Genomic DNA, 20,427 nt, shown 5'->3' on the forward strand with positions numbered 1-20,427 from the left:
ACTATTTACAATAGCTAGGATATGGAAACCCTTTGGATAAGGAATGTGTTGGCACCTTCCCATGTGTATTTGATCTGGTCTCAAATATATATCTAGCAGAAAACCTTTCTCACTGATGACACTATAACAGTTGGGTTTCCTTTTTATGTCTTTTTATCTTAATTGGTTTCAGAAGAGGAAAAGGGACTGTGACTGTCCCAGGAGTTTGTTGCATCTTCATGGTATTTATCTTGCAATATCCTGAATGACGTATGCACTTGTCTCTCTCTCTCTCTCTGCCTTGTTCAGAACTGCTTAGAAATGAAATCTGAGCCCCAGTGATCTTTCATCTCTAGCACAAACTATGTATATTATGAATATTTTAGGGCAAATTTTCTATTAAGGATTGGATGGTTAGGACTTCCCTGGTGACCCAGTGGCTAAGATTCGGTGCTCCCGATGCAAGGGGCCTGGGTGCAATCCCTGGTCAGGGAACTACATCCCACATGCAGCAACTAAGAATTCACATGCTGCAAAGAAGATCAGAGATCTCATGTGCCTCAAATTAGACCCAGCACAACCGAATAAATAAATGTTTTTAATGAGATTACCTTGTTTTTAAAAGAAAGGGTTGGACAGTTAAATTGAAGGGCTCTTCAAATCCTTGGTCAACATATTACTCTCCTCTTTTCTTAGATAAATAAAGGAATGAACCTTATGCTTGATCTGCTCTTTGATAACTGGAAAAAGTCAGAACTGGCCACATAAGCTGGGTGGTTTTATACGTGTGACCAGCCTAAGTACTATACATGAGATAATTCTTATCTCCAGCTCAAAGGAAGTCCAGCCCCAGAAGCCATGTATTCACCAGATGTGTATGGAACATCTGAGCCTATCGCTAATCCCCTCACTGGGATGACCCCTTGAGCATGACAGACATACTTGCTTCTATGACACTACAGTGGAGGCAGGGGGAGAGGGTGGATGATGAAGAACTGAATCTAGACACAACTGTCAGGAGTTTGAGGAAGGGAGGGCAAGGGGCTCTGAGAGCTTAACAACCTAATGCATAGAGAACAGGGAAGGTTAGGAAGGCTTCGTGGAGAAGATGGCACTTCAATTCTATTAGTTTGTTTCTCTATTTCTGTGTTTTTCGTTGTGTGGGTTCTCCTTTGCTAGCTGTGGGCTTTCCCTAGTTGCAGAGAGTGAGGGCTCCTCTCTAGTTGCAGGGTATGGGCTTCTCACTGCAGTCACTTCTCTTGCTGTGAAGCACAGTCTACAGAGCATGAGCTTCAGTAGTTGTGGAGCGCGGGCTCAGTTACCCCTCGGCATGTGGGATATTCCCAGACCGGGGACTGAACCCATGTCCCCTGCACTGGTAGGCGGATTCTTAACCACTGGAAAACCAGGCAAGTCCTGAAGGTGGCATTTCAGCTGAGACATTTGCTGCAGAGGTAGGAGGGGAAAGGGTGCGTTAGGCAGAAGGAATAATGCATGCAAAGGCACTGAGGTAGGGAGGTGACTGTTCCCTTGAGGAAAAGGAGATCAGTCTGACAGGACTCTTGGGCAGCAAGGAAAGGAGAGTGGCTCAACCTGGCAGGAGTCCAATTACAAAGGAATTCACTCCATATTCCCAAGAACCAGTAGATGGCACTCACCTACACAAGGGATACAATCTGTAACACAACATAAAGCAATGGATTCCAACAATGATAATCACACCAGAAAAGTATGTCTCAGATAAATTACAGAACAGCCATTCATATTTCAGAAGGATTTTGCAGCTCTCAGACTTTCTACAGGGTTGTAACGAGAGATTCTTCTGCTTGTTTTCTCAGCTAGTATTTATTGAGCACTTATTAGGGATTCTTAGGTGGCTCAGTGGTAAAGAATATGCCTGCCAATGCAGGAGACTCAGGAGACGTGGGATCGATCCCTGGGTTGGGGAGATCTCCCGGAGGAGGACATGGCAACCCTCTCCAGTACACTTGCTGGAAAAATCTCATGGACGTGGAGCCTGGCAAGCTATGGTCCGTGGGGTCACAAGGAGTCAGATACGACTGAGCATCTGGGCATGAGCATATTAGGTGCCAAGATATAGGAATGAAACAGAGCCAGATCCTGTGGTCCTTGGCCCTCATGCTCTGCTTGCCTTTTGTCTGTGGAAAAGCTTTAGTCAAAGAATAAGCTTAATCGGAAAAGTGAGAAAATGCAGAAACAAAGAAAAGCAGTCAAAGGAGACCAAACAATAACTGTTTAGCCATTGTTGTTCAGTTGCTAAGTCTTGTCCAGCTCTTTGCAACCCCATGGACTACAGCACACCAGGCTTCCCTGTCCTTCTATCTGTCTCCCGGAGTTTGCTCAGATTCATGTCCATTGAGTTGGTGATGCTTTCTAACCTCCTCACCTTTTAGTCATTAAACATAGACAAGGACCTTTAGTTCTTTCGCAAGGGCTATAGGTAATACTCTGAGCCATATCCTATGAGCTATCTTATGGATAGTGAAATCCCCACCAGGCGGAGAAGTTAACTATATGATGGCCAGACTGTAGCCAAGACATAAGCTGACACAATTGTGAGAACTGGCCTCAAGAAATGGAAACAAATCAGCCCTGGAACTGAAAATTAACTGTACTTAAAAGAATCAAGATGATGCTGGCCAGAACACAAATGACCAATTTCAAGATGACTATCAGAGCTGGTACCATCAAAGTACCATCAGAGATGGTACTGTTTCTGCATGTAGCCCCCTTCCCTCAGCCTATAAAAGCTTTTGCCCACTGATTGTCTGGGGCAGGGTTGAGGGGGGAGGCAGTTAGCCTTTAGACAGGTGTTTGTGCCCTTCTATTGCCAGTATATAACATGAAGCAAACCAATCTTGCCTCTTTGATATCTTTTGAGCAGTGAGGAGCCAGACCTCACTTTTGGTTATAAGAACACAATGGTGAGCAAGCCCAGAGTGGTCCTACCCTCTCAGGGATACCAGTCTACTGTGGAGGGATGGGAAGGTGTCAATCAATTATTTATATAACACAGTGTAGTGAGCATTATGATGGAAGTAGAAGCATCAGCCGCCCTGAGAGCTCCAGAGACCTTCACCTCTGTATATGGTGGGCGGCACGGGATGCTCCCAGAAGCCACCCATGGCTCCAGTGCTTTGCATATTACAGATCTGCTGTACAGGGCACCATGTTACAGGCTGTAGCATTTGGCTCTGTGCACTTGGTGCAGGGGTCAAGCAAAGATCACCTTCATTTCCCACCTGTGTTTCTTGGTGTTAATCAAACGCCCAAGTTTGAGCTTGAGACTAAGCAGGAAAACTATCTGGGGACTATTTCTCTGGAGTGGAGTCAAACTGTGGCTCTGTCTCCACCTCAATCCTGAGGCTTGCATCAGACCTCATTTTCCCAAAGCTCTAGAGTTGATCTTTAGGGACTCTTTAATTTGTACAAATAATGTGGAGATGGGAATTGTGTGTTGAATTTTAATGAGCTCCCAGTTGTCATAGGAAATCCTATTGCTTGTTCAGTAATGAAACCTGGAATTGGCTTCCAAGGATTGTTATGCCAACGGAATTTAGCAGGTTGAGCAGGGTGAGTGTCCTACTGGGCTCTTTAAAAATATCAGTAAAGAAGTCTAACCTTGGGACTTCCCTGGTGGCCCAGTGAGTAGGAATTCACCTTCCAATGCAGAAGACTTAAGTTCAATCCCTGGTCAGGGAACCAAGATCTCACCTGCTGCAGGGCAACTAAGCCCACGTGCCACAACTACTGATGCCCTGAGCCCTAGAGCCCATGCTCCAAAACAAGAGAAGATAACACAGTGAGATGCCTACACGTTGCAACTAGAGAGTAGCCACTGCTCGCTGCAACTACAGAAAGCCCACTCACAGCAGTGAAGACCCAGCACAGACAAAAAGAAATAAATAAGGGTCTAACCTTGTTTATTTCTCTGTGGCCTCCAAGAGGGATGCCACAGGCAGTGGCGGATATGCTCTAAGAACACTGGGGTGGGGCTGGAGGTGACCAGCTTGGATTAATTCTACTAACTGCTTGCAGTGGACACCCTAAGACATTACTTCAACTAAATTCTCTGGGACATGCTTAGTTCTCTAAAGAAAGACTAACTAGCCAGCAGTGTGAATTGTCCACTTCTCTTTGGGTTATTTTCCAGCAGTCATGGACAGATGTGAGAGTTGGACCATGAAGAAGGTTGAATGCTGAAGAACTGATGTTTTAGAACTGTGGTGTTGGAGAAGACTCTTGAGAGTCCCTTGAACTGCAAGGAGAGCAAACCTGTCCATCCTAAAGGAAATCAGTCCTGAATATTCACTGGAAGGACTGACGCTGAAGCTGAAACTCCAGTACTCTGGCACCTGATGTGAAGACTTTGCGACCCCATGGACTGCAGGTCTGATTTCATGTTAATACTGTTTGTTTTATCCGGTAAAACTTGGGATGTTGTTAAGCTGGGGCTTGGTTGGCCTGACCCCCTTCAGGGGCCCAACAATCTCAGGGTCCATCCCCTATCTTATCTGTGGTGCCGCAAGGCTTGCACTCACCAGGCAGTCAGGTCACTCACAGTCAGGGCTGTGTCCGGGCAGGTTAGATGCAAGGTCAGAGGCCTGCTCTGCTTTGTCTCTGAAGCCTAAACAGGACACGAGTTTGAGCAAACTCAGGGAGATGGTGAAGCATAGGGAAGCCTGGCCTGCTGCAGTTCACGGGGTCACAAAGGGTCAGACACAGCTCAGCGACTGAACTGCAAAACAAGACTATCTGTTTAATTTCCCTAAGACTGCAAAGCCCCAAGAAGGCAACCCAGGGACAGCTTTGTCCATCCTGGCTCTTAACCACTGTGGCATGTTGCAGGTACATGTGAGTTTTCAGAGAACATGGCAATTGCGAAATGCACCCATAGAAAGCATAGGGTTGGGTCTGGGAAGACTGCAGATGCTGTGGGGCAGCTGAGTCCGGGCACCGCAACTACTGAGCCTATGAGCCGCAACTAACGAAGACCACGTGACTAGAGCTGCTCCACAACAAGAGAAGCCACCGCGATGAGAAGCCGGCACACCACTAGAGAAAGCCTGTGAGCAGTAACAAAGACCCAGTGTAAGAGGAGGGAAAGGGGTTGGGCACAGCTTTTGAAAGAATAACATAGGACACAACATAAACCAATTATAATCAAACGGGACCAAGAGGGCAGACAAAACTAGACCTTGATCCTCAATCAGCAAGTGAAAGGACACATCCAGAGGTGCCCTGACAGTTCCAAGACACTGTTAAAAGCCAAGGAGTGGGCGGTGGCTCAAATCCTGAAAACCTCCACCCCTTCCCAAAAATAGTTGGAATTATCCTCCCACTCATTAGCATCTGAGATTACCCAGCCTATAAAAACTAACCAGGGCAAATTTTATGTCCCAGCCACATGGGTTCAAGTCCCAAGCAAGGTTTTGACTGGGGAACGGGTTGGGCGGGGGCGGGGGGTGCGGCTAAGTCCCAGACATGTGGGTTCAAGTCCCAAGCAGGGTTTTGGCTGGGTTTGAGCCCCAGCACATGGATTCAAGTCCCAATCTGTGTAAACAGTTTCACCAGCACAACCAAAAATAAATAAATCTTAAAAAAAATTTTTTTAAAAAGCATAGTTTGACCCACTTCACTGAATCACTGCAGGGCATGTGGTCAGCCTAGAAATTGCATCTTCTTCAATAGCTGACCTTAAGCTAAACTTTCTCCAAAAAACAAGTGGCCACTCCCACTTTCTGACAGCTCTTTTCCAAGATCCTTGAAGATAATTGTAGTTTATCTCTTCTCTTCTCCACGGCAGGGATACAGGCACACACCACATCCATCCCCATGCAGTTTCAGCTTTTAAAGAGAAACAGCCATGACCAAACCCAATTGCCATTTTAGCTAATTCCAAATTGCATTTGCTGGAGAAAAGTTGTTCCTACAGATCCTGACTTTGTTGTACCATGACTATGTAGCCATGAGTGATAGACTAGCCTGTATATAAGTGAGTCTGGGCCAAGTCTAAGGAAGAGTCATGCCTAATCCCCATGCCAGATGCCTACACCTCCAACAGGTCTTGGCTTCAAGAACTCAGGGTTGCAAATGTGGAGGAAACTGTCATATGTTTTAGAATTAACAGAAGGAAGCCATGCATAATTAAGAGGTTAAAAGTTTTTTTTAATGGGATAGTGGTCACATTAAAGGATTGAAGATTTTTTAAAAATAGATTGTAGAGCCACTGCATCTACCCGGTATAGAGCAAAATCACAAAGTTAATAAAGTACTCCAAGAGAAGAAGGCGAGTGTCAGACTCCAAGTAGCCCAGGCAGATGGTCCTAGTTGAGATGGACCTAAGGAAGAATGAGGAGATGTCCCATGAGAAGCTAGGAGCAGGGAAAGCGTTCCAGGCAAAGGAAACCACAGGAGGAAATGCATGGAGGTATGAAGGACATAGAGAAAAGGAAGTGGCCAGACTGAGAATGGGGCTTTGGAGATGTCTTAGAACAGTCTCCCTGGGAATCAGAGAGGAGCTTGGACCCTAGGAGAGACTGAAAAGGAAGATGGAGGGGCTGCCTAAGCTAGTGGTAATGCAAAATGAATCTGAGGGGCCCAGTTGTGGGAAATAAAGCCCACTGGCCCAAACGCAAGGGATGGAATTGGAGACATGGAGAGCAGAAAGAAGCGAGGCTTTAATAACCATCTTGCAAGATCCGGTGTCTGGTGGGCAGCCTCACCCAGAGTCGTTACAATAGGGTTTTTATCCACTCAACACACAAGTCCCTCCCCCAGTCCCTCACTGACTGAGTTCTGCAGGGTTAACAATCTTCCTGAGGAAGTCACCTGGATTTATTACTCTGTTTGGATTTTCCCACGCAAGTATCCTGACAGCTATCACATCAGCAGGCTATCACTCTAGGCTAGCTGTCCTTGAAAATGGACCTCTTTAAGTTTTTATTTCTTATACAGTCACCCCTGACCCACAAGCATCAGGTTTTTTAATGTCAGAAGAAACCTCCAGGTCTGGGCATTTTATGAAATGAAACTTGGTCCCCTAGATCAGTCAGCTTAGGTTAACTATGCTGAAGTAACAAGTAGTGACCTCAAAATCTTAGTGACTGACAGCCACAAAGCTTCATTTCTTGGTCATGTCAATGTTCATCATGGCTCAGCAGAAGCTTTCCCTGAGAGGGTCTTCTTCACTGCAGGACCAAGGTTGAAGGAGTGACCCCTCTCTAGGAAGAGCTGGTCTTGTGTCAAGAGCAAAACAAAGATTAAAAACACACACACACGACTCTTAAGACTCCTTCTTAGCAGTGCCACATGGAAATTCCCATAATTCCCATTTCATTTTCTCAAGCAAGAACATGGCCAAATCTGGATTTTGTGGAGGTGATCATTAAAACCTTCCTATAGGGATGGGCCTGAGATTGCTCCTGGAGAGTTTCTTCTATTCAGCAGAAATTAGGAAAAGAGATAAAGGGTAAGCAAATCTTGTGCCAAGACAAGGAACCTGGACTTTGGAGAAACATCTTTATTGTTGCCTCTGGGATCTCAGTAGCCAGAGAGGACAGGGATGGAGGGTTGAGGAAGCATTGCAAGGAGTCTAAATCAGTCCTGAGGAGTGGAGTGGAGGGGCCCAAGTCAGCAACTCTGCCACTTCTCACAGATGAAAGCAAGGGACTCTGATTTGCAGGAAAAGTCACCCCAGTGCCCATGATGGAGCATCATCATGCAGGCAGGGACAGTTCCATTACCATGCAGTTCATTGGAATCCCAGTTCCTGTAGAGAGAAGCCCACCAAATCCCTCAGAAGTTGGGTTAGGGCCTGGAGTTCCTCAGCCCCGCCCTCTGTGAGTGAGGGTTTGGCCCTGAGGCTCTTGCAGCTCCCCAGTAGAAGTTAGTTATTGAGGCCATCTTACAGTAGCCATCTGGTCAACCCCTTCCTTTTTTTTTTTTTTTTTTTCTTTTCTCTAAGTGGAGACACTGAGCTCAAACAGAAGTAACAGTAGACAATGGTCTTCAGAGAAGCTGAGTGTCTCCAAGCTTCTTGGCCACCTTCTCTGACTGTCCCATCCCACTAGCCCTCTCCCTTTCTCTGAGGTCTGTTTCACCCTGAAGCCAGACAGACCACATCCAAATTCTAGTTCTTGTCACTTATCTATGTGACCACAGCAACTGTCTCAATGTCTCTGAGCCTCTGTTTTCCTCTTTTGCAAAAATGGGAGTATGTTGAAAAGGTGATGACTGGTGCCTGTAAAATACACAGCAAGTGCTTGGACAGCTCAGAGTTTATCATGGAGATGACCTCTGCCTTGGACTGGGACCCATACAGACAGGAGAATGGGAGGCAGCAGAGGGAAACATCACAAGAAAAGGCAAAGAAGGTGAGGATACAGGTAAATGCTGGGAAGGTACAATGGGCTCAATTTGGTCCCCAAGAAAAAGATATGCCTATATCTGGAGAAAAACATAATTTGAAAGCATACATGCATCTGAATGTTCATTGCAGCACTGTTTATAATAGCCAAGACATGAAAGCAAACTAAATGTCCATCAGCAGAGAGCTAAAGAAGACGTGATACATATATACAATGGCATATTACTCAGCCATTAAAAAGAATGAAATAATGCCATTTGAGACAACATGAATGGACCTAGAGATCGTCATACTAAATAAAGTAAGTCAGACAGAGAAGGTGAAATGTTATATGACATACCTTATATGTGGACTCTAAAAAGAAATCATACAAATGAGCTTACTTACAAAACAGAAAGAGACTCACAGACTTAGAAAATGAACTTATTGTTACTGGGGGAAAGGGATAGTTAGAAGTTTGGGATGGACATGTTCACACTGTTATATCTAAAATGGATAACCAACAAGGACCCATTGGTCCTTGGAACCAAGGAAGCACATGGAACTCTGCTCAGTGTTACGTGGCAGCCTGGATGGGAGGGGGTTTGGGGGCAGAATGGATACATGTATACCTATGGCTGAGTCCCTTCACTGTCCACCTGAAACTATCACAACATTGTTAGTCAGCTATACCCCAATACAAAATTAAAAGTTCAAAAAAAAAGAAAGAAAAGATATGCCTACATCCTAGCCCCTGGTACCTATGAATGTGACCTTACATAGAAAAAGCATCTTTTAAGATGCAGCCTGATCTTGGTATCCACCTGATGCGAAGAACTGACTCATTTGAAAAGACCTTGATGCTGGGTCTTTCAAGCATCTTTTAAAGATTGAAGGCGGAAGGAGAAGAATGAGACGACAGAGGATGAAGCGGTTGGATGGCATCACCAACTCAGTGGGCATGAGTTTGAGTAAGCTCCGGGAGTTGGTGACGGACAGGGAAGCCTGGTGTACTGCAGTCCATGGCATCGCAAAGAGGTGGACACAACTGAGCAACTGAACTGAACTGAACTGAAGATGCAATTAAGAGAAAGATCTTGAGATCATTTTGAATCGAGTGAGCCCTAAATCCAAGGACAAGTATCCATGTAAGGAGAAAAGGAGATACATATACAGAGGAGAAGGCCGTGTGAAGGTGGAGACAGAGACTGCAGTGATGTGGCCACAAGCCAAGAACACCTGTAGCCCCCAGAAACTGAAAGCGGTAAGGAAGCGTTCTACCCTAGAAACTCTGGAGGGAATGTAGCCCTACCAACACGTTTACTTGGGACTCCTAGCCTCTAGAACTGTGAGAGAATAAATTTCCATTGTTTGTAGTCACCACTTTTCTGGTGCTTTGTTACAGTAGTCACAGAAAAGCCATACAGTTGGCAAGTGCTACATTGTTATACCTGGATTGCAAGGAGCTCAAACCACTAAATCCTAAAGGAATATTCATTGGAAGGATCGATGCTGAAGCTGAATCGATCCAATGCTCTGGCCACCTGATGCGAACAGCTGACTCATTGGAAAAGACCCCGAAGCTGGGAAAGATTGAAGGCCAAAGGAGAAGGGGGCAGCAGAGGACGAGATGGCTAAATAGCATCACTGACTCAATGAACATGAATTTGAACAAACTCCGGGAGATAGTGAAGGACAGGGAAGCCTGGCATGTTGCAGTCCATGGGGTTGCAAAGCATCGGATACAACTTAGCAACTGAACACACATTGTTATACTCCTGAGTAGGCCCAGTTCACACCTCAGCACACTCGGGGATCTGAGACGTTATGCAGCAAAGAAACCCGACCGGCATTAAATCCACTGTTTCTCAAGCATGTAAACGGAGAAAACTATTTTTTTGTAACAGAATAGCAATAGCTAATATAATAGAAAGGGTGTCAGGTGGTTCGGAGCTGCTGCGGGTGATCTCATAATTGTGAATGAATGAAAGGAGAATAGCTATAATCATAAACTCACTCCTTGAAAGTCCTCCAGTCTCTCAGAGGGAGACTGTTTTGTGTGGCAAAGAGAAAGTGCATCCCAGACAGGGAGACTCATGTGTAGGTGGGGGCTTAACCATCAGTCCACCTGGGAGCACCTCCTTGGCCCTAGAAGAGGCCTATCCAGTATGTCACCTGCCCAGTTGAGGTCAGGAAGTCCTAGATGGGAAAAGGCATGTTCACAAGGTGGAATTCCATCAAAGCTGAAAGGATGGAGGTCCAGGGGTTTGAGGAAGGCTAAAGTGCAGAGGAACCCACAGGTGGGCAGACAGACAGATGCAGCCCCAAAGAGCATTGCCTTCCATCCTGACTCCAAACTCCAGACCCACTGTATGCTTGTCATATGGCCTCAGACAAGTTACCCATCCCTTGGTTTCCCCATCCGTACAAAGGAAAGTATCAAGTCTCCACCTCCTAGTATATTCTCAAGATCAAAAGAGTCAATTGGGACTTTCCTGGTGACACAGTGGATAGGAATCCGCCTTGCCAATGCAGAGGAAATGGGTTCATTCCCTGGTTCAGGAAGATTCCACATGCCAAGGGGCAGCAGAACTCATGCACCACAACTCCTGAGCCCAAGCTCTAGAGCTGGTGAGCCACAGCTCCTGAGCCCACATGCTGCCGCCACTGAAGCTTGCACACTCTGCAGCCCCATGAACCACAGCTCCTGAACCTGTGCCGTAACCAATGACACCGTGCCTAGAGCCTGTACTCTGCAACAGGAGAAGCCACCACAATGAGGAGCTCTCATTCATTGCAACTGCAGAAATTTCGTGCACAGCAGCAAAGACCCAGTGCAACAAAAACTAAATTAAATTAATTGATTTTTAAAGAAAAGTAAATTGTGTGAGGCATGAGCCCCCAGAAAGAAGCACTGGATAAATACTGTGAGAGTCCCCCTTAAGAATAGTGCATTTCAGAGCAAGGGATTTGACCTGAGGGCAGTAGGAATATTTCTGGCTGAAAACTCAATTCAAAGAATATTCTTGATGCCCTACTTGGGCCAAGCCTTGTTCCTGGTCTCAGAGACACAGAAATTATTAAACCCAGCCTCAGACTCATGATCAAGGCACCTCAATACAACATGAAGTGCTAGGAAGAAGGCCTCTGATGATGCCACCAGAAGATATGGAGGAAGGGATGTCCATATTGGGGTTTTAACAGGTGAGTAAGAGTTCTCCATGCAGACAGCAAGAGGAAGGGCACGCCAAGCAGGGGAATCCAGGTGACTCAGAGCCTGGGGACAGGACTTAGTACACAGAGTCCATACCCTGATATCAGAGCAGTGAGGTTGAGTTCAGGCAAAGTGTGTGTGTGTGTGTGTGTGTGTGTGTGTGTTAGTCATTCAGTCGTGTCCGACTCTTGTGACCCCATGGACTGTAGCCCACCAGGATCCTCTGTCCACGGGATTTCACAGGCAAGCATACTGGAGTGGGGTGTCATTCCCTTCTCCAGGGGATCTTCCTGACTCAAGGAGCGAACCCGGCTCTCCTGCGCTGCGGGCAGATTCTTTACCATCTGAGCCACCTGGGAAGCCCTCAGGCAAAATGAGGCAGGTCTTAAAGACCACACTAGGAGTATCGTGTGTCCAAAGGGGACAGGGAAATGAACCCCCAAATTATTTTAGAATCACTCCCCAACCCTGTTAAGTGGCTGCCGTTCTCTTTCGCATCTGTTCTGCTTGGCTATTGCTGATAACCAGGTGAGCTTGCTTCTGGGCACAAGCATCATTAGCCTGGGTCCAGGTGAGGCTGTCCAAGGAGAAAAAGTATTAGTAGGCCTGAAAGGCCATCCAATTCAGGGGGCAGTCCTGGCAGGATTCTGTGAGCAGAGAGGCATGAGCAAAGTAGCATATCCAGCTTTCCATCCAATGAAGAGACATGTCACCCACCACCCCCTAGTCACATTCCTGATCCCCATCACTTGAATGTATCTAATAACTGGAAACTCACTGCCTGGTGACCTGGTGCTTCCCATTACTGGACTATATCAGAAGGATACAGAACAATGCTACAATATCCTATTAAGTGATGGCTGCTGCTGCTAAGTCGCTTCAGTCGTGTCCGACTCTATGCAAACCTATAGACGGCAGCCCACCAGGCTCCCCCATCCCTGAGATTCTCCAGGCAAGAATACTAGAGTGGGTTGCCATTTCCTTCTCCAGTGCATGAAAGTGAAAAGTGAAAGTGAAGTCGCTCAGTCGTGTCCGACTCTTCGAGACCCCATGGACTGCAGCCCACCAGGCTCCTCCATCCATGCCAGGCAAGAGTACTGGAGTGGGTTGCCATTGCCTTCTCCATTAAATGATGGAAAGGGACTCAAAAAAATACTGTGAATAACATGCTATTTTTATATGAAACCGAGGCACATATGTTTGGTGTTCTTTATTTGCTCAAAGACTTTAGAGCAGTGGTTCTCAATCAGAGAAAATTCTGTCCCCAGGGAGACACTGGGCAGCATCCAGAGACACTTTTTATTTGTCACAACTGGTGAGGCAAAGCCAGAGATGTTGCCAAGCACCCTGTAAGACAGGACAGCTCACTATTACGGAGACTGATCCAGCCCCAAATGTCAATAGTACTGAGTGCAAGAAACTCTGCTCTTACAGAATTAACATTTAAAAACTAAACTGGAAACAATGTAAATGTGCACTGAATGGACAAAGATGTGATATGCATGTACAACGGAATACTACTCAGCCACAAAAAAAGAATGAAAAAATGTCATTTGCAGCAATCTGGATGGACCTAGAGATCATCGTGCTAGGTGAAGTAGGTCAGAAAAAGAAAGACAAAGACCATATGATACCACGTACATGTGGAATAGAAAATAGAACACAGACTTATCCATTAAACAGACTCATAGACACAGAGAGTAGATTTGCGTTTGTCAGTGGGGAGGGGGACTGGGGGAGGGATGCACCAGGGTTTGGGATTAGTAAATGCCAACTATTATATATAGAATGCATAAACAACAGGGTCCTCCTGTTATAGCACAGGGAACTGCATTCAATATCGTGTAGTACCTAGCCACAACACCACCAGGGAACCGTAGGACATAGAAGCAATCTAGAGGGGGGAGAGGGAAAGATGGCGGAGGAATAGGACGGCAAGACCACTTTCTCCCTCACAAATTCCTCAAAAGAACATTTCAACGCCGAGCAAACTTCACAAAACAACTTCTGTAGGCTGGCAGAGGACATCAGGCAACCAGAAAAGCAGATCATTGTCTTCAAAAACAGGTAGGAAAAAATATAAAAGATGAAAAGGAGACAAAGGAGGTGGGGAGGGAGCTCCGTCCCGGGAAGGGAAGCCCGTCCCGGGAAGGGAATTTTAAGAAGAGAGGTTTCCAAACACCAGGAAACACTCTCCCTGCCGAGTCTGTGGCGAGCCTTGGAAACACAGAGGGCAACATAACAGGAAGGAAAAATAGACAAATAATTAAAACCAACAGATTACAAGCCCAACAGTAACTCCCCCAGCGGAAAAGCAGCGCAGACGCCTGCATCCGCCATTGGGAAGCGGGGGCAGGGCAGGGACGCGCGGGAGGCGCGGGCTGCAGTGCTTTGTAAGAATCGGGCAGGAACGCCCCACGCGCAACCAGAACGATCTAACTTGGGCTAGCAAACCAGACTGTGGGATAGCTACCACGAGAAAAGCTTGAACATAAGACACCGCCAGGACCGAGCACAGAACAAAGGACGGAACGGGAAAAGCCGGCTGCAGACCATCCCCCGCCGGGGACAGGCAGCCAGAGCCGTAAGGACTGGAAAGGGGCAATTGCAGACTCGGGACCTAACTGCAAGCAAGCTCCTTTGCTAAGACTTCTGGGGGTGCTGGACAGTCACAATCTACTGCACGGGGTGCGCCAGCGGTCCGCCCAGAAAGCTGAGCAGCAGCGGCAGAAAAGGTGACAAGCCGCGGCGATCGAGCTCGCCAAACTCCTGAGCTACTCGGAACTGGGAAGGGCACAAAGCGCAGTTCCAGCCGAATCTGTGCCTCTGAGGGCTGCCTGAGCGCCGAACCTGAGCGGCTTGGACCGGGGAAGTGCACGCAGCCTAGGGCCGGCCCCAGACGGTTCCCGGCTGAGCATCCTAGAGCTGGAGCGGTTTGTGCGCCGTGAGAAAGGACAGGTCAAGCCGGGCAGAGATACTGCGTGCACACGACAGTGCTATTTGTTAGCAGCAGCCCCCCTCCTCACAGCGCAACTAAACTAGTGAGCCTAAAAAGCCAGCAAACAGAAGAAGTTAAACAGAGGGAACCACCTTGGAAGTGATCCCACACGGCCCATTACACCAGAAAGGGCCAGATATTTTTAAAATCATTCCTTTTTTTTTTTTTTTTTTTGCTTTTTTTTCTAACTTTTTTTTAATTGTTAAGTCTTCTATTTCCCCTCTAATTTTTATTTCTATAACCTATTATTACTATATTTTTGTTTGTTTTAAAAAGACTTTTTTTCTTTTTTTTTTTTTTTTTTTTTAAGGCAAACACCATATACAGTCTTTGGATGGTTGTTGATGGCTTTTTTTTTTTTTTTCCTTGATTGTTTGTTTGTTTGTTTTTTAATAATTCTTTTTCTTTCTTTTTTTTTTTTTCTTTCTTTCTTCCTTTTTCCTTCTGCTTCTCTCTAATATTGTATCTTTGAAAATCCAACCTCTACTCTAGATTTTTAATCTTTGCTCTTAGGTTTTTGTGGTCAATTTTGTACATTTAAAAACCCAAACTTCACTATCCCAGTTTACCTGAGAGCGAGATTACTGGCTTGACCACTCTCTCCTCCTCTGGACTCTCCTTTTTCTCCACCAGGTGGCCTCTGTCTCTTTTCTCCCCCATCTCTCCTCTATCCAACTCTGTGAATCTCTGTGTGTTCCAGACAGTGGAGAACACCTAAGGAACAGGTTACTGGCAGGATTTGTCTCTCTCCTACTCATTCCTCTCTCTGATCCTCCTGGTCACCTCTGTCTACTTCCTCCCTCTCCTCTTCCCCGTATAACTCTGTAAATACCTCTGAGCGGTCCAGACTATAGAGCGCACATAAGGAAGTGACTACTGGCTAGCTTGCTCTCTTCTCTTTTGATCTCACCGCATCTCATTCCAGTTACCTCTAACTACCCCCTCCATCTTCTCTTCTCCTTATAACTCAGTGAACCCCTCTGAGTGTCCCTCAATGTGGAGAAACTTTTCATCTTTAACCTAGATGTTTTATCATCAGTGCTGTATAGATGGAGAAGTCTAGAGGCTACTGTAAAAATAAAACTGAAAACCAGAAGCAGGAGGCTTAAATCCAAAGCCTGAAAACATTAGAGAACTCTTGAATTCAGGGAACATTAAGCAATAGGAGCCCATCTAATGCCTTCATACCTACACCGAAACCAAGTTCCACCTAAGGGCCAACAAATTCCAAAACAAGACATACCACGCAAATTCTCCAGCAACACAGGAACACTCCCCTGAGCTTCAATATACAGGCAGCTCAAAATTATCCCAAAACCTTTGATGTCTCGTAACCCATTACGGGTCACTCCATTGCACTCCAGAGAGAAGAAACCCAGCTCCACCCACCAAAACTCCAACACAAGCCTCCCTAACCAGGAAACCTTGACAAGCCACTGATAGAACCCCACCCAAAGTGAGGAAGCTCCATAATAAAGAGAACTCCACAAATTCCCAGAATATAAAAAGGCCACCCCAAACGCAGCAATATAACCAAGATGAAGAGACAGAGGAATACACAGCAGGTAAAGGAACAGGAGAGTTGCCCACCAAACCAAACAAAAGTGGAAGAAGTAGGGAATCTACCGGAGAAGGAATTCCGAATATTGATAGTGAAAATGATCCAAAATCTTGAAATCAAAATGGAATCACAGATAAATAGGCTAGAGACAAGGATTGAGAAGATGCAAGAAAGGTTTAACAAGGACCTAGAAGAAATAAAAAAGAGTCAAAATATAATGAATAATGCAATAAATGAGATCAGAAACACTCTGGAGGCGACAATTAGTAGAATAACGGAGGCAGAAGATAGGATTAGTGAAATAGAAGATAGAATGGTAGAAATAAATGAATCAGAGAGGAAACAAGAACAACGAATTAAAAGAAATGAGGACAATCTCAGAGACCTCCAGGACAATATGAAACGCTCCAACATTCGAATTATAGGAGTCCCAGAAGAAGAAGACAGAAAGAAAGATCATGAGAAAATCCTTGAGGAGATAATAGTTGAAAACTTCCCTAAAATGGGGAAGGAAATAATCACCCAAGTCCAAGAAACACAGAGAGTTCCAAATAGGATAAACCCAAGGCGAAACACCCCAAGACACATATTAATCAAATTAACAAAGATCAAACACAAAGAACAAATATTAAAAGCAGCAAGGGAAAAACAACAAATAACACACAAGGGGATTCCTATTAGGATAACAGCTGATCTTTCAATAGAAACTCTTCAGGCCAGGAGGGAATGGCAAGACATACTTAAAGTGATGAAAGACAATAACCTACAGCCCAGAATACTGTACCCAGCAAGGATCTCATTCAAATACGAAGGAGAAATCAAAAGCTTTACAGACAAGCAAAAGCTGAGAGAATTCAGCACCACCAAACCAGCTCTCCAACAAATTCTAAAGGATATTCTCTAGACAGGAAACACGAAAAGGGTGTATAAACTCGAACCCAAAACAATAAAGTAAATGGTAACGGGATCACACTTATCAATAATTACCTTAAACGTAAATGGGTTGAACGCCCCAACCAAAAGACAGAGACTGGCCGAATGGATACAAAAACAAGACCCCTCTATATGCTGCTTACAAGAGACCCACCTCAAAACAAGGGACACATACAGACTGAAAGTGAAGGGCTGGAAAAAGATATACCACGCAAATAGAGACCAAAAGAAAGCAGGAGTGGCAATACTCATATCCGATAAAATAGACTTTAAAACAAAGGCTGTGAAAAGAGACAAAGAAGGCCACTACATAATGATCAAAGGAACAATCCAAGAAGAAGATATAACAATTATAAATATATATGCCCCCAATATAGGAGCCCCGCAATATGTAAGACAAATGCTAACAAGTATGAAAGGGGAAATCAACAATAACACAATAATAGTGGGAGACTTTAATACCCCACTCACACCTATGGACAGATCAACTAAACAGAAAATTAACAAAGAAACGCAAACTTTAAATGATACATTAGATCAGTTAGACCTAATTGATATCTATAGGACATTTCACCCCAAAACAATGAATTTCACTTTTTTTTCAAGTGCTCATGGAACCTTCTCCAGGATAGATCACATCCTGGGCCATAAATCTAAACTTGATAAATTCAAAAAAATCAAAATCATTCCAAGCATCTTTTCTGACCATAATGCATTAAGATTAGATCTCAATTACAGGAGAAAAACTATTAAAAATTCCAACATATGGAGGTTGAACAACACACTTCTGAATAACCAACAAATCACAGAAGAAATCAAAAAAGAAATCAAAATATGCATAGAAACTAATGAAAATGAAAACACAACAACCCAAAACCTGTGGGACACTATAAAAGCAGTGCTAAGAGGAAAGTTCATAGCAATACAGGCATACCTCAAGAAACAAGAAAAAAGTCAAATGAATAACCTAACTCTGCAACTAAAGCAACTAGAAAAGGAAGAGTTGGAGAACCCCAGAGTTAGTAGAAGGAAAGAAATCTTAAAAATTAGGGCAGAAATAAATGCAAAAGAAACAAAAGAGACCATAGCAAAAATTAACAAAGCCAAAAGCTGGTTCTTTGAAAGGATAAATAAAATTGACAAACCATTAGCCAGACTCATCAAGAAGCAAAGAGAGAAAAATCAAATCAATAAAATTAGAAATGAAAATGGAGAGATCACAACAGACAACACAGAAATACAAAGGATCATAAGAGACTACTATCAGCAGTTGTATGCCAATAAAATGGACAACGTGGAAGAAATGGACAAATTCTTAGAAAAGTACAATTTTCCAAAACTGAACCAGGAAGAAATAGAAAATCTTAACAGACCCATCACAAGCACAGAAATTGAAATGGTAATCAGAAATCTTCCAGCAAACAAAAGCCCAGGTCCAGACGGCTTCACAGCTGAATTCTACCAAAAATTTCGAGAAGAGCTAACACCTATCCTCCTCAAACTCTTCCAGAAAATTGCAGAGGAAGGTAAACTTCCAAACTCATTCTATGAGGCCACCATCACCCTAATACCAAAACCTGACAAAGATGTCACAAAAAAGGAAAACTACAGGCCAATATCACTGATGAACATAGATGCAAAAATCCTCAACAAAATTCTAGCAATCAGAATCCAACAACACATTAAAAAGATCATACACCATGACCAAGTGGGCTTTATCCCAGGGATGCAAGGATTCTTCAATATCCGCAAATCAATCAATGTAATTCACCACATTAACAAATTGAAAAATAAAAACCATATGATTATCTCAATAGATGCAGAGAAAGCCTTTGACAAAATTCAACATCCATTTATGATAAAAACTCTCCAGAAAGCAGGAATAGAAGGAACATACCTCAACATAATAAAAGCAATATATGACAAACCCACAGCAAACATTATCCTCAATGGTGAAAAATTGAAAGCATTCCCCCTAAAGTCAGGAACAAGACAAGGGTGTCCACTTTCACCGCTACTATTCAACATAGTTCTGGAAGTTTTGGCCACAGCAATCAGAGCAGAAAAAGAAATAAAAGGAATCCAAATTGGAAAAGAAGAAGTAAAACTCTCACTGTTTGCAGATGACATGATCCTCTACATGGAAAACCCTAAAGACTCCACCAGAAAATTACTAGACCTAATCAATGAATATAGTAAAGTTGCAGGATATAAAATCAACACACAGAAATCCCTTGCATTCCTATACACGAATAATGAGAAAGTAGAAAAAGAAATTAAGGAAACAATTCCATTCACCATTGCAACGAAAAGAATAAAATACTTAGGAATATATCTACCTAAAGAAACTAAAGACCTATATATAGAAAACTATAAAACACTGATGAAAGAAATCAAAGAGGACACTAATAGATGGAGAAATATACCATGTTCATGGATCGGAAGAATCAATATAGTGAAAATGAGTATACTACCCAAAGCAATTTACAAATTTAATGCAATCCCTGTCAAGCTACCAGCCACATTTTTCACAGAACTAGAACAAATAATTTCAAGATTTGTATGGAAACACAAAAAACCTCGAATAGCCAAAGCAATCTTGAGAAAGAAGAATGGAACTGGAGGAATCAACTTGCCTGACTTCAGGCTCTACTACAAAGCCACAGTCATCAAGACAGTATGGTACTGGCACAAAGACAGACATATAGATCAATGGAACAAAATAGAAAGCCCAGAGATAAATCCACACACATATGGACACCTTATCTTTGACAAAGGAGGCAAGAATATACAATGGAGTAAAGACAATCTCTTTAACAAGTGGTGCTGGGAAAACTGGTCAACCACTTGTAAAAGAATGAAACTAGATCACTTTCTAACACCGTACACAAAAATAAACTCAAAATGGATTAAAGATCTAAATGTAAGATCAGAAACTATAAAACTCCTAGAGGAGAACATAGGCAAAACACTCTCAGACATAAATCACAGCAGGATCCTCTATGATCCACCTCCCAGAATTCTGGAAATAAAAGCAAAAATAAACAAATGGGATCTAATTAAAATTAAAAGCTTCTGTACAACAAAGGAAAATATAAGCAAGGTGAAAAGACAGCCTTCTGAATGGGAGAAAATAATAGCAAATGAAACAACTGACAAACAACTAATCTCAAAAATATACAAGCAACTTATGCAGCTCAATTCCAGAAAAATAAACGACCCAATCAAAAAATGGGCCAAAGAACTAAATAGACATTTCTCCAAAGAAGACATACGGATGGCTAACAAACACATGAAAAGATGCTCAACATCACTCATTATTAGAGAAATGCAAATCAAAACCACAATGAGGTACCACTTCACACCAGTCAGAA

The 20,427-nt window shown here is 43.9% G+C and overlaps 1 protein-coding gene across 1 annotated transcript in view; it reads right to left on the reverse strand.

The window, feature by feature from the left end:
- The window catches only part of LOC106502259 (C-type lectin domain family 4 member G), a 32,401-nt gene continuing 19,606 nt past the window's right edge, over positions 7,633-20,427 (reverse strand). Inside the window, 2 exon segments of the mRNA XM_018051704.1 lie at positions 7,633-7,771; positions 10,443-10,546. Coding sequence (XP_017907193.1) covers positions 7,633-7,771; positions 10,443-10,546 — 243 coding nt within the window.

The sequence above is a fragment of the Capra hircus genome, chromosome 7 (assembly GCF_001704415.2).
Source record: "Capra hircus breed San Clemente chromosome 7, ASM170441v1, whole genome shotgun sequence".
In the NCBI taxonomy this organism is placed as follows: Eukaryota; Metazoa; Chordata; class Mammalia; order Artiodactyla; family Bovidae; genus Capra; species Capra hircus.